The 12,677-nt window shown below is 52.4% G+C and overlaps 1 protein-coding gene across 4 annotated transcripts in view; it reads right to left on the bottom strand.

The window, feature by feature from the left end:
- SLC6A17 (solute carrier family 6 member 17) overlaps nucleotides 1–12,677 on the bottom strand; it is a 58,026-nt gene that overhangs the window by 5,754 nt on the left and 39,595 nt on the right. For all 4 annotated transcript variants that reach the window (XM_070607863.1, XM_070607865.1, XM_070607864.1 and 1 more), the window contains 4 exons: nucleotides 3,789–4,030; nucleotides 3,336–3,528; nucleotides 1,030–1,222; nucleotides 342–501 (listed from right to left, as the gene is read on the bottom strand). In XM_070607863.1, coding sequence (XP_070463964.1) covers nucleotides 342–501; nucleotides 1,030–1,222; nucleotides 3,336–3,528; nucleotides 3,789–4,030 — 788 coding nt within the window. The remainder of the gene's footprint in view (nucleotides 1–341; nucleotides 502–1,029; nucleotides 1,223–3,335; nucleotides 3,529–3,788; nucleotides 4,031–12,677) is intronic.

A 12,677-nucleotide genomic window follows, 5' to 3' on the forward strand; every position in this document is an offset into this window, starting at 1 on the left:
AAGGGCTTCTCGTACACCCAGTAAGTGCTTAACAGGCCTAAGAGATTTCTGAAGAGTTGTGCTATGGTAATTTAAGGCAATTTAGGGTGATTCCAGGACCTGAACCGGGAAGACTTGCGTCTTCAGACTGGCTCTACCTCTCACTAGCCAAGCGGCCCTGGGCGGTCATGTCTGAGTCTCAGTTTCACTTGTGATCTAGAAGGGCACTTTCAGCTCTGACATCCTGACTCTGTGATCTCCTGTCCCGCTCACAAGCAGCCCTGGCAACACAGCACTCTCCAGGGAGTCAGGATGGGACAGACCCCTCCTCCCGTCCCCACCCCTCCCCACATCTCCCTTACTTCTTGGTTCCATAGATCCAGGCCACGGCGACGTTCTCAAGGATGACGATGACGGTGAGTGGCAGGGTGGCCGAGTAGTCATCAAACATAGTGACAAAGTAGTTTCCGGAGCGCTGGACGAACAAGAGCCCCACGAAGAATGCAAAGACACAGCAGCCCACTACAGAGAGCCAGGAGGCCGGTGTGGGGGCAAAGGTGCAGGGTGGGCAGGCCCGGGGGTCTTGGGGGGCACCCAGGCCCTTCCCAGCCCACCCCTCCCCACAGCAGACCTGCAGCCCACCCTCAGCAGGCCCAGCCCAGCCCTGCCTGGGGGGAGGTGGTCCAGATGCTGAAGGTCTGAGCTCTCACTCTACTAGGCGGGGAGCATCCCAGGGCTGGGGGGACAGAGATGGAGCAGGGGACAAGGCCAGCATGGAGGGAGGCCACCCCTGCCCAAGATGATTCAGCAGGCCGTTGGGGGAGGGGCAAAGGAACCAAGAAGGAGGTCTGTCTCCTAGTTCGGGTTTGGCACAGATTCCCAGACAGCCTTCTCCCCCTGGCTCATCAGTGCTCTTCTCTGGGCGGCACGGCCAGGCTCCAGCTGCGTCTCAGTGGTGGGGGCGGGCTTCTGGGTACGGGGTCTTTCTAAAGTCAGAGCCACAAGCTGATCGTTGTCACAAAGTGAGTGGGGTCTGCTGGGAGGAGTTACCTGTGAACATCTCCTTGGGCACCTTGAAGGTGTCGATGATGGGCGTGGTGATGCCCGCCATGGTCCCGATCATACTGCCCAGGCCCAGGTTGATGAGCATCAGGAAGAACATGACGGACCAGAACGGGGAGGCAGGGAAGTGTGTCATGGCCTCGGTGAAGGCGATGAAGGCCAGGCCTGTGCCCTGCACAGACTGTGGGGTGGATAGGGGGCAGAAGGCGAGGGCTCAGTGAGGGCCCACACCTACCGCCCCCCCCGACCCAGGAGTCCCCTGCTTCCTTATGTCTGCCCTTGGAGCCATGGAAATAACTATTCCCTCTGTCACAGGGCTCCCCGCCCCCAACTAAATCCTCTTGTTTTGGGCCAGTGGGTCTCACACTTGAGTGGGCATCAGAATCGCCCCCAGGGAGTAGGACACCAATTCAGGAGTTTGCCTGTGGGACCTGGAACCTGCAAGCTGTACAAAGACTCCAGGCGATTCAGATGAAGATGCTCACATTTAGAAACACACCGAGCTCAAGGTCCTCCTCCTCTAAGAAGTCTTCCCTGATTGCTTCAGCCACAGTTTTGGCTGCTCCCAGCTCTGAACTCCAGACCTTAACGTAGTGGTCTTAACCTCAGCTGCCCAGTGGAATCACATCAGAGCCTTTAAAACCAACAACGCCCGGGTCTCACTCTAGGGACAATGATTGATAGGTCTAGGGGTAAAGCTGGCTATCAGGGTTGTGTAAAGCCCCCGGGTGACTCTGATGGCAGCCAAGGTAGAGGACTACTGCTTTAACGCTTGGGTCCCTGCTCACGGGGCAACTGACCACACACTGCCCACTGACACACTTCTGTGTTGTCCTGCAATGTCCTGCGATCGTGAGGGAACACCTGCCCCCATTGTGTATGTAATCCTTGTCATGTGGATGTTATTGAAGTTGTATTGTATAAAAAAACTGCTACAAGAGGCTGGCCCAGTAGCCTAGTGGTTAGGTTTGCGTGCTCCTCTTCAGCAGCCCAGGGTCCATGAGTTCGGATCCCAGGCACAGACTTAGCACCACTTGTCAGGTCACACTGTGGCAGCATCCCACATAAAATGGAAGGGGATTGGCACAGATGTCAGCTCAGCGACAATCTTCTTCAAGCAAAAAGAAGAAGGTCGGCAACAGATGTTAGCTCAGGGCCAATCTTCCTCACAAAACAAAACAAAACAAAAATGGCTACAGCCCGAGTTTTATTCAGAGGACCAGGCCACACCGTGAGAATGGGGCAGGTCTTGTGGAAGGGGGAGGTTCTTCCTGCCGCCAGTCACATGGGAAGAAACCAGGGCAGGGGTCCCCAGACTGGGCCCTTCTGCTGTTGATCACATGGGAAGAGTCAGGGGAGCGGGATGCAGCTCCCTCATCTGGGACGGTGCCAGTGGAACGGAGCTGACGTTGAACATGGAGCTCAGACCTCAGTACTGGGAAAGCATCACCCTCCCTGGCCCCAGAAAGAGGGGCAGGGTTGGCCCCAGCTGACAGGAGCTGGCTCTGCCCCACATCAGCCTTGGCACCAGCTGGGTCCCAGGACCCTCTGGGCATGTCTCTCCCTTGGCACCCCTTCTAATGGAACAGTCACTTTGAAAGTTTCCAGCTGTGCCTATGGGAATAAAGGCAAGGTGTCCAGACTTGGGCCTGGGCATGAAAGAGGGGGCAGCCTGCCCCTGTCCTACGCCACCCCAGGGACTAAGGGTCACGGTGGCAGTAGGAGTTAGAGTGGGGACAGCCAGGGGAGGGGGCAGAAGCATCAAGGGGGAACTCAGAGCATGCAAATCTGAGCCCTGGCTCCCTGCTTGCTCACTGTGAGACCCTGAGCAAGCTCCCCACTTACAGGCCACTCACCTATAAAATAGCGGACAATATTAACACTCGACTCATAACACTGTCATCAGGGCAAAAGGGGACAGACACAAAGGGCAGATGCTAATGCTAACACAAACACCTACTTTCTGCGTGCTGTGTACAAGGCACTGTTCCAAACGCCTTTCCTATGACCCATTCAAAGAATGTGAAAGTCACCCTCTGCACTTCCCGTGGTTTCTGTTGTCTGTCTCTGCCTGTCTCCTGTCAGGAGCCAACCTACCTCAGGGCAGCAGTTTTGGCTGTTACCTTTCCTCTCTCCCTCTCTGGGCACATAGTAGGTGCTCAAGTAAATGAATGAGTCCCTGGTGGCTTTTGGAAGCCTGCACCCAAGCTCTAGCTCCCCACAGCCTGTCTCTGGGTTCCGCACTTCCACGTCTGCCTCCCTGCCTGTCCTGGGAAGGGCAGTCTGTCCCTCACCTTGTCCAGCTCGTCCTCCAGAAGGCAGGGATCGAGGCCGAGGGCTGAGAAATGGTCCTCTTTCACGGTCTTGATGACCTTGTACATCTCCGAGTAGTCCTTGGTGGTCAGGTGGGAGAAGTTGACGTGAGGAGGGATGAGGGCCCGGCTCAGCACGTTGGAGTTGAGGTACCCCAGGATTTTCTCGGCATTCCTGCAGCACAAAGGGGAGAGGGCCAGGTCAAAAGGAAGGAGTGGGCACGACCCTGGGGGCACAACCCAGCAGGACCCCTGGACCATCAACAGAGACATCGCTGGAACTGTCCCTGGGGTCCAGGGCTGGGGACAGAGAGAGCACCTCTCATCTCCATCCCTCAGCCCAGGGGGATGGGGACTCTGCATCCACAGCCCGCCTGTCCCTCCTGGGTAAGGTGGACAGGGAGGAATAAGGACATGAGGAGAGGGGCCACCTACTCGACCACACACTTCTCATTCATGATGTTGGCCTTGAAGCCCAGCACAGCGAACACCACGAGGGTGGCCAGCACCGAGGTGAAGAAGTTGATGAAGGACACCAGGGCGGCATCGAAGTGGCAGTTGTTGTCCTGCTTGTTGTAGCTGGAGAAGGCGATGACACCCCCGAAGCCCAGCCCCAGGGCAAAGAAGACCTGTGTGGCTGCCTCCCGCCACACCTGGGGGTCCAGCATCTTGTCCAGCTATGGGGGGGCCATGGGAGGGGGAAGAAAAGAGACACACAGATGATGGTTTTATTCATGCACTGAAGTTCCCGCCACGTCTGCTTCCTTCAACCTCAATGGAGTTCAGAGGTGGCGTGGCAGAGTGGGAAAGAGCTGGGGCCGTGTGACCTTGGGCAATTCCCCTAACCCCTCTGAGCCTCAGTTTCCCCATGTGTAAAACACACATAACAGTATCAACTTCAGAGGATTGTTGTGAGGCTTAGGTAAGATAAAATAAATGCTATGTCCTTACATAGTAACTTCTCAGTTAATTTTAACTGCTATCACTGCTTACCATGAGCTATCATACTAAGGAACATCTCCAGGGCCATCGGGTATGAGGTATAGTGCACCTCTCTAGGGAGTGCCATTCACTTAGACTGTAGTGTGAATGGTGCCTCCTAGAGCCATGCAGTGTACAACCTGCACAACAGTACAAGAGAACTAAGAACACCAATGTCCCCCTGATACCCCCTCCACCTCAAACCATGAAAAAAGACACCACCTTCTCCTTCCTGCCCACCTGATCTCCCTTATCCCAGAAAAAAGGCCCAACGTTCATTCATCCACATCTACATGCTTCAGGTCACAGAAGAACTCCCACCCACCCATCCACCCAACTTGAAGAGAGAACCAGACACTTCCCAGGAAGGGGGAGCCTCTGCCTGACCCTCCATCTGCCCTCAGACCTGACAGAGCCTGAACCCCAGTGGCATCTGGATGGCATGGGGCCATCTCCAAAGCACTGTCATGTCCATTTTCCTTTTATTGTTTGTTCCTCAAACCGGGGGCCACAGCCTGGACCCAGCAGAAGGCCTCTACGGTCAGACAGACCCCAGTCTAAATGTAACTCCCATCTTTAATGAGCTGAGAACGCTCAGGCAAGTGACAGTGCCTGCTTTATGAACCTTGGTTTTCTCGTCTGAGAAGTGGGAAGAAAAACATAGCCCCCCTCCCAGAGTGACCGTGAGGACCAAATGTACAGCAGCAGGCAATGCCTGGCACATGGCAGCATCTGCGCCTGACAAAATGCCTCTGACCTAGTCAGGACAGGGTTTTTCGGTGGGAGCAGGGATTATTATTCATATTTTGAAAGAGTAAACTGAGGCCCAAAGCTGAAATGACTTGCCTGAAGTAGTGGAGCCAGCTAGTTGGGGCAGGAGTTACTACAATACAGATCACCGGGCGCTAGGCCAATGGCGCCCTCCCAGCGCCGTCTCCTGACTCAGGTGGGCTGCCAGCTATGCTCCTCAGAGGCTTTCCCTTTGACTTTTGCTGCTGAGGTGGCCCCAAGTGACCTCACTCCAGACAGATGAGGGAGGCCAAGGGTGAGTTAGAAAGTTAGCTACTCCTGCGGACACAAGCCTGCGTGGTCCTGGCCCGGCCACCCCTTACTGCCCACCGTGGGTAAGTCTATTCCTCACGTGACAAGGAGGTGGACTGGCGGGTCCATCCAGCTCTACTATTACAACCCTAACAGCCCGGACAGAGGGCCACCTGCCTGCCATCGCAGCAGCTTCCTGGGCATATCTGAGTATCTGAGTGGCCTGGAGTCACTCTGCCAGCTGAGAAGGCATTGGCAAGCTTGGAGGCTGGCAGAGCGGTGGGGCTGGGGAGGCACCCCCATGCTGAGGAGGAGGAGGTGGGGGAGATGGTGGTAGAGCTGTCGGACTTAAGGGCCATACACAAATGGAGACCCAGGAGGATCGCTTGGCTGGAAAGTGTGTGCACTCCAGGGGAGATCAAGGCCCCCTACCCCACACATAACAGGTAAAGCCATCTTTGGTCCACTGAGCAAGCCCAGACCCCAGACCTTAAGGATCTAAGAGCCCCTTGGCACCCATGAGAAGGTGACACCCTCCCGTCTCCTCCCCCTCTCTGTGCACTCAACAGTTGTATCATGACGTGGCCTTCCTGTGGATATGACATGCAGCCACTCATCCATCAGACCCTGAGCACCTTCTTTGGGACAGGCCCAGGGCTAGGTGATGGGAGCCATGGGGAGCAACAGCAGGCAAGGTCCCAGCTCCCACAGAGCTGACACTCAGAGAGATGGACAAAGTCAAACGACCCCACAAATAAATGTGACGAGGGCCGTGAAGGCTGAGCACCCAATGCTTGGAGAACCTGTAACGGGGGTTTGAGTGAGTCAGGAGGCCAAGGAAGGCTTCCACAAGGAAGAGATCCTTCGCCCGCTGGCTGGAGTAGGGAGGACAAGGCTGGAGCGGTACAGGTGAGGCTGGGAGAGTCAGAGGAGTCAGATCAAAGGTCTGTAAGGATCCTTGTCTTGATCCTGAGAAAGCACTTGATCCAGGAAACCCCTACGGGGCGTGAAGGAAGGGGAAACAATCCGATGTGCATTTCTAGAAGAAACCAGCAGATGCAGCAGACCTGCTGGGATGCTCCTTCTGGGGTCCAGTGGGGAGGTAATGGCAGCTTTGCCTAGGGTCAGGGAGGTGCAGATGGAGAGACTGTAGCAGGAAAAACCAACATGACCTCAGTGATGGGCTGGAGATGAGGGTGGTGGAGAGGTGATGGTCACACTTCTGGCCTCAATAGCTGAGCGGGTAGAGACGGAAACAGAGGAAGAAGGGCAGGTCTTGGCAGGGTCAGAGCAGAGAAGATCAACACGTTGGTTCTAGAAACATTGCATTTACTGTGTCTTTGAGATAGCTAAGAGGAGATGTCAAGTAAGGAGTCAGACAAATGGATTGAGAGTTAGAGGAGAGAGCTGAACTCGAGATACAATTCATGAGCAGCGGTATACCTGCAGGAACGAAGTTCTGGCTGTGGACAGAGAAGAGGCAGGGGCCTGGGGCCAGTCAGGACCTCCGAGTTCAATGCAGGGAAGAGGACCGTACAAGGGAGGGAGATGGGATGCAGTTGAGGCAGGAGGAAAAGCAAGACGGGGCTGGATGATGAGGCCATGAGAAGAAAGCCCGTCAGGAAGGAGGAGGGCCCCAGGCTCCCAGTGAAAGATGCTACTGGGAGGAAAGAGCCAAGAGGTCAGGGGTAGGCTTAGCAGAGCTGCTCAGGGAGCCACGGGGCCAGAAGTGAAGTAGGAGTGAGAGGAGTTGAGAAGCAGAAAGGAAGAGATGGAGGTGAAGGGCAGCAAAATGTGCCACCCAAAACAGGCCTCTTTGGCACAGGGGTTACTGTGAGCTGATTATTTTCAGAAACTACAGACACAGGAGAAGATCAGACAACAGAGGATAAGTAAGCCTTGTGTAAGGGGAGGGCCTGGGCCAGGAAGAGAGCCAGTAGGAGATAACTACGTGTTTACCAAACACTTTCACCTTCCCATGAATCACCTTTAAATGGATTATAATGTTCAGAGTGGAGCCTGGGAGAGTGAGACGACCAGAGAAGTGGAGCAGGGTCGTCTCACACTGCTGAGGGCCCACTATGCTTAACATGTCATCTTTCTCACCAAAGTAAGACAGGCCCATATTTCCTTACGTAAAAACCCTGGGGCCAGACTGGTTTTGAAATTCAGATTTTTGTTTCTAATTATATTTTAGAAGGCTAATATGGTGCTTATGCTACACAACTACATAACACTCCCGATGGGGTCTGGGGCAGCACCCTGTAATCAAACATGTTAGTATTTCTGCAGCAGAATATGAATATTCACACCAAGTGAATCAATAAAGACTATAAATAGCCTCACATCTGTTCAGGTCATTTTGCCACCAAATGAGTTCTGGGGGAAAGAAAAAAACAACTCTGTTTTTCAGGGCTATTTGGATGTTGCCATTGTGAATAAAGAAATAGGGGCCTATACATGCTCCTAAGAGAAATTTGAAGATTATTAAAAAAGGAGAACCAAATAATCATTGTCCCTCTGGGAAAGGACTTCTGTATGTCCCCTCTCTTGGGTGGGTTTTTTTTAATGATCCTCCCAGAAGGCTCCAGAAATGGGCAGAGGTCATAAATGACTTAAGCCTGGAAGGCATCCTGGCATTCACCTGTGTTCACGGATGTCAGTCAAGACAGTTCTGCCAATCAGCTGGAACCTGGCACTTCCCTCAGGCTAAAACCTGGACTAGTGGGAGGGCTCTGGGTAGTTTGGTGAGTTCCAACTACGAAGAAACACAAGATTTTGCGAGAGAGGGCAGACTGAGATGGACACCACTCTGGTCATGTTGTTGGCATGTTGAAAACTCTTCGATGGTTCCCCACTGTCTAATGGAAAATCTTTTCCACTCTATGTTCTGAACACTCTGCATGTAGCGGACTTACTCCTCTTCAAAACACCATAGTCTCATACCTCTGGCCTTTGCCCAGGCTGTTTCCTCTGCCTGGAACTCCCTTCCTCCCACTCACTTTCTGGTGAACTCCTATTTATTTCTCAAAACCCAGCACAGATGTCACCCCCTCTTTGAAGCTTTTCCTGACTGCCTCTGGCAGAGCTACTCGTGGTCCTTGGGCTCTCACAGCTCTTGTCAATACCTGCATTAGATTTATGTGTCTGTCTTCCTTTCAACACTGTGCTTCTTAGGGGTGGGCCCATCTGCCGTTCATCTTTGTACGAGCAGTGGCCAGCACACAGGAACAGTGAAGGCAAGAGAGAGACAGACAGACAAAGGCGGACCTGTTTCCCAGAGGTGAGCTGAGCGGGAAGGACCCCACAGGGGCCATGAAGTTGTACCAGCCTTTATGAGCTACCATGTGGTCTTCTAGGACAAGAAGATCCTTAGCACTTGTAACTTCTACTTTCTAAAGCATGGCTATTTTAACCCTGGCTTGCCTTCCTTTTCTCTTTCCTCTTCTTTTGAAATAATTATTTCCTTTTTGATCTGTTCAGTCATTACTGAAGTTTTTACAAAAAGGTCTGGACCATCTGTGAGACCCAAACATATGCCATCATTAGGATTTTCACCCCTCCCTAAACCTAAAACTAAGATGTGGATAAATTCCCTGGGCCCAGTCACTGTTCGGGGCCAGGTTTCAAAAAGGAGGCAGCTACCCCATGAAGGAGACCGTAGTCCCAAACTGCACCCTCCGAGCTGGCCCTGGAGCGGGGCGGGAGGTATTTCTCAGAGGACACAGTAGGATGGCTTTGCATGCAATGATTTTGGATGCAAACAAAAATTGTTTTTGTTTGTCTGTATGTTAAGATTGTATCTATTTGCTATTCTTCTTCTGTTTTAAAAAATTCTAGAACGTTTATTGTGAAATGTACAAAAGTGGAGAGGATAGTGTAGTGAGGTCCCAAGCATCCATCGCCCAGCGTTAACAATTATCAACACACGGCCGATCTTGCTTCCTCTATATCCCCACCTTTTCCTCTCAATGCTTAGATTATTTTGAAGCGAACTGACGAATCCAAATCTGACATTAACAAGGGGCCCAGGAAAGCATCTGCGAGTGCCAAAGCTTCACCTTGGAGGAGAAAAGTGCCCTGGGGGAGTGGTCCCTGGGTATCTCCCTTCCAGCCTGCAGGCCCTTGGAGGGGCATCCTTGAGATGCAGATGACCAGATGCCAAATGTTCATCTGGGGGTAAACTGAGTCAGGCTCCTTCTGTATTGAATGCCTGTTGTTGCTTGAGCTTAAAGTAGTTCTTTCAGGATTTCTGGGATGATGGTGCATGATTTCAGCAAGGTCATGATCATAATGTCAACAGAGGATGAAGCCATGGCCAGACCTCAGGAAGCTCAATGTCCTTTCCAGACATCAGCAGTGACTGCAGGAGGAGAGGTGGGAAATGGGCTTTCCTCACCAAAGACAAGGCTCGCACCCTCCTTGGGGTGCCCACCCTGAAACAGCAACAGCTTCCTGCCATTTCCTTGACACAATGGCTGAGTCACTTCCTAACACAGGGAACAAAGCGTTTCACGGCATTTGACTCAGCAGCATGAAGATGCTTTTTGAAACCACAAGCAGCTGCTGAGTGCCTAGTCTGAGCAGCTGCGTGACAGGAGCACACGCCCGTGCTTCTCAGCATTGCCAGGCACCTGCCGGTGCGAGAGCCAGACGGGGCCGCGACACCAGATGGCACTGGAGCACCGGGTTCCTGCTGCCTAAGAACAGTGTCACCTTCACAAGGGACGAGAATAATAACAGCTTACGCTGGCCGCGCGCTCTCTGTGCACCACGAGCAGTCCTGCACACTCTCCTGACAGTGCTGCAAAGGAGCTACCATGGTTCACCCCATCTTGCAGCTGAGGAAACTGAGGCTCTGAGAGGCTAAGGAACTTGCCCTCTGACTGCTGAGTGATGAGGATCTGGGATCTGAATCAGACCATCTGCTCTGGAGCCCACCCTCTGGTCACTGGCAGGCCTGCCCTCATCATCCTGCTGAGAAGCCTTAGTCTGACCGTGGGAGTCAGAGTTCCACACTAACCTCTACCCCCTGGCCTTCACAACTTACAGGGACCCCACTTCTCTTCTTAACGCACACCCTTGACCCTGTGGCCAGTCTGGCTTGCTGGTCAGGACCGCTCGCTCTTCTAGACCCCAAGGCAGCAAAGCGAGAGGGAGATGCCCGAAGCCCCCATGCAGCTCGGGGTGTGCTGGGCCCCACCCCAGAAGACTGGCATGACTTTCATCCTGACTTCAGGTGAAGGCTGTTTTCTGACACACCCTTGGTACCACTGGGCCTGGAGGTGGACAGGGTGCTGCCCGTTCCTCCAGGTCACTCGCCGTCATTCCACTGTGCACCATCTCTCTTTCCAACACTACTGCTGTCATAATTCTGGGCGATTTCAACACCTACATCAGTGTCCCTTCCAACAGTCTGCCTCTCTGTCCCTTTGCCTCCTCCCTTCTGCTATCTTGTCCTCCCCCACTCCTAGGTCATGTGTGGCCTTTGTCATAACTAATAGTTGTGCTCCAACTGTAATCTCAATGTTAAGGGTCCTGCAGTCCAAAGTACCCCATCCTTCTGGCTCGCTCCTTCTAGTATCTTGACTCCAAATATAACTCAACCCCACTGGGACCTGCCTCTGTTTCACTGCCCTCACCCCGTGTGTATCATAACCTCCCTTCCTAATGGGCTTAGTCAGTGGTCCTGTACACTCTCAGCTCCCCTGCCATCTCACTCCATCGTCACTGCTTGATAAACTCCTAACCCTGGTGACTCCACCCCTCCATCTACTCTGGGCCTTCCCCCAAGCAGCTAAACACAGCTGGAGAAGTCACACAACACACACTTTGGGACCCTGGACAAGTGGGACGTTGGACAAGTCATTTAACCTCTCGTTGCTTCAGTCTCCCCATGTGCAAAACGGCCATGATAGTAACACTACCTCCAGGGTCCTTATGAGAGTCAATGAGTGCATAGGGGTAGGTACGTATATGGGTGCCTGGCACATGGTCAGCACATCCATTGTAAAACACACAATTGTTTTAAGTACCTCACTGACTGTGGGAAACAGCCTGCTCTCAGAGATGTTGAAACGTGAAGAAGTGACCACCTTGGAACTGGCAAAGCGTTAGCTGTGACCATGCAGGCCAAGGTCACCCCTGACCCCCAGTGTGACTTCGTGCTGCTCCCATCCACACATCCCCACCTCTTCACAATTCCTTCAGGCTCACTCCTCATGAGGCCCCAAACCCTCCTCCACCATCCTTACCCTCAGCTGATGACCTTGCTGCCTACTTCACAGAGAAAAACGACACCCTCGGGAGAGAACTCCTGCAACGAGAAGCTCCTCGCCACAGCTCCTCAGCTGCCAGCATCTGTGCCCACAGGCTGGCCCATCCTCTGTTCCTGTGGGGACAGCATGCGCTCCTAAGATCAACTCCTCTGCATGGGCACTGGGTCCCAGCCTTCTGCTTATTCAAGGACTTTGGTTCCCTCCTCTCCAATAGCATCGATTTCCCCCTTTATTGGATTTTTTTAAGTGTACAATTCAGCAGTTTTTAGCATAGTACAGAGTTGTGTAGCCATTACCACAATCAATTTTAGAACAACTTCATCACCCCAAAAAGAAAGTCATTTAATACTCATTAATAGTCAATCCCCATTTCTGCCCCAACCTCCCCACAAGCCCAGCCCTAAGCAGCCACTAAATTACTTTCTGTCTCTACAGATTCACCTGTTATGGACATTCCATGTAAATGGAATCAGACAATATGTGGTCTTTTGTGACTGGTTTCTTTCACTTAGCTTAATGTTTTCAAGGTTCATCCATGTTGTAGCATGTGTCAGTACTTCATTCATTTGTACGGCCAGATAATATTCCATTGTATAAATATACTACCTTTTATTTTTCCATTAATCAGTTGATGGACATTTGAGTTGCGTCTACTTTTTGGCTCTTCTGAATAATGCTGCTATGAACACTCGTGTAAAGGTTTTGTGTGACATACGTTTTCGCTTCTCTTGGATATGTGCCTAGGAGTGGAATTGCTGGGTCATATGCTAACTCTGACTAACGTTTTGAGGACTTGCCAGACTGGTTTCCAAAGCCGCTGCACCATTTTACATTCCCACTAGCAGTGTATGATGGATTATTTTTATCATCATATAAAATTCTGAAATAACACCCTCGATCCGCTGGCCATCTCCAGTTACCACCGCATCTCTTATTTCTCTCCTCCCATTTACAGTAAAACTCCTGAATATAAGTGGTCTCTACTACTTATCTCAAATCCTTACCTCCCATTTTCCCTTGAACT

Source organism: Equus przewalskii, unplaced genomic scaffold (genome assembly GCF_037783145.1).
Source record: "Equus przewalskii isolate Varuska unplaced genomic scaffold, EquPr2 ChrUn-13, whole genome shotgun sequence".
Lineage (NCBI taxonomy): Eukaryota > Metazoa > Chordata > Mammalia > Perissodactyla > Equidae > Equus > Equus przewalskii.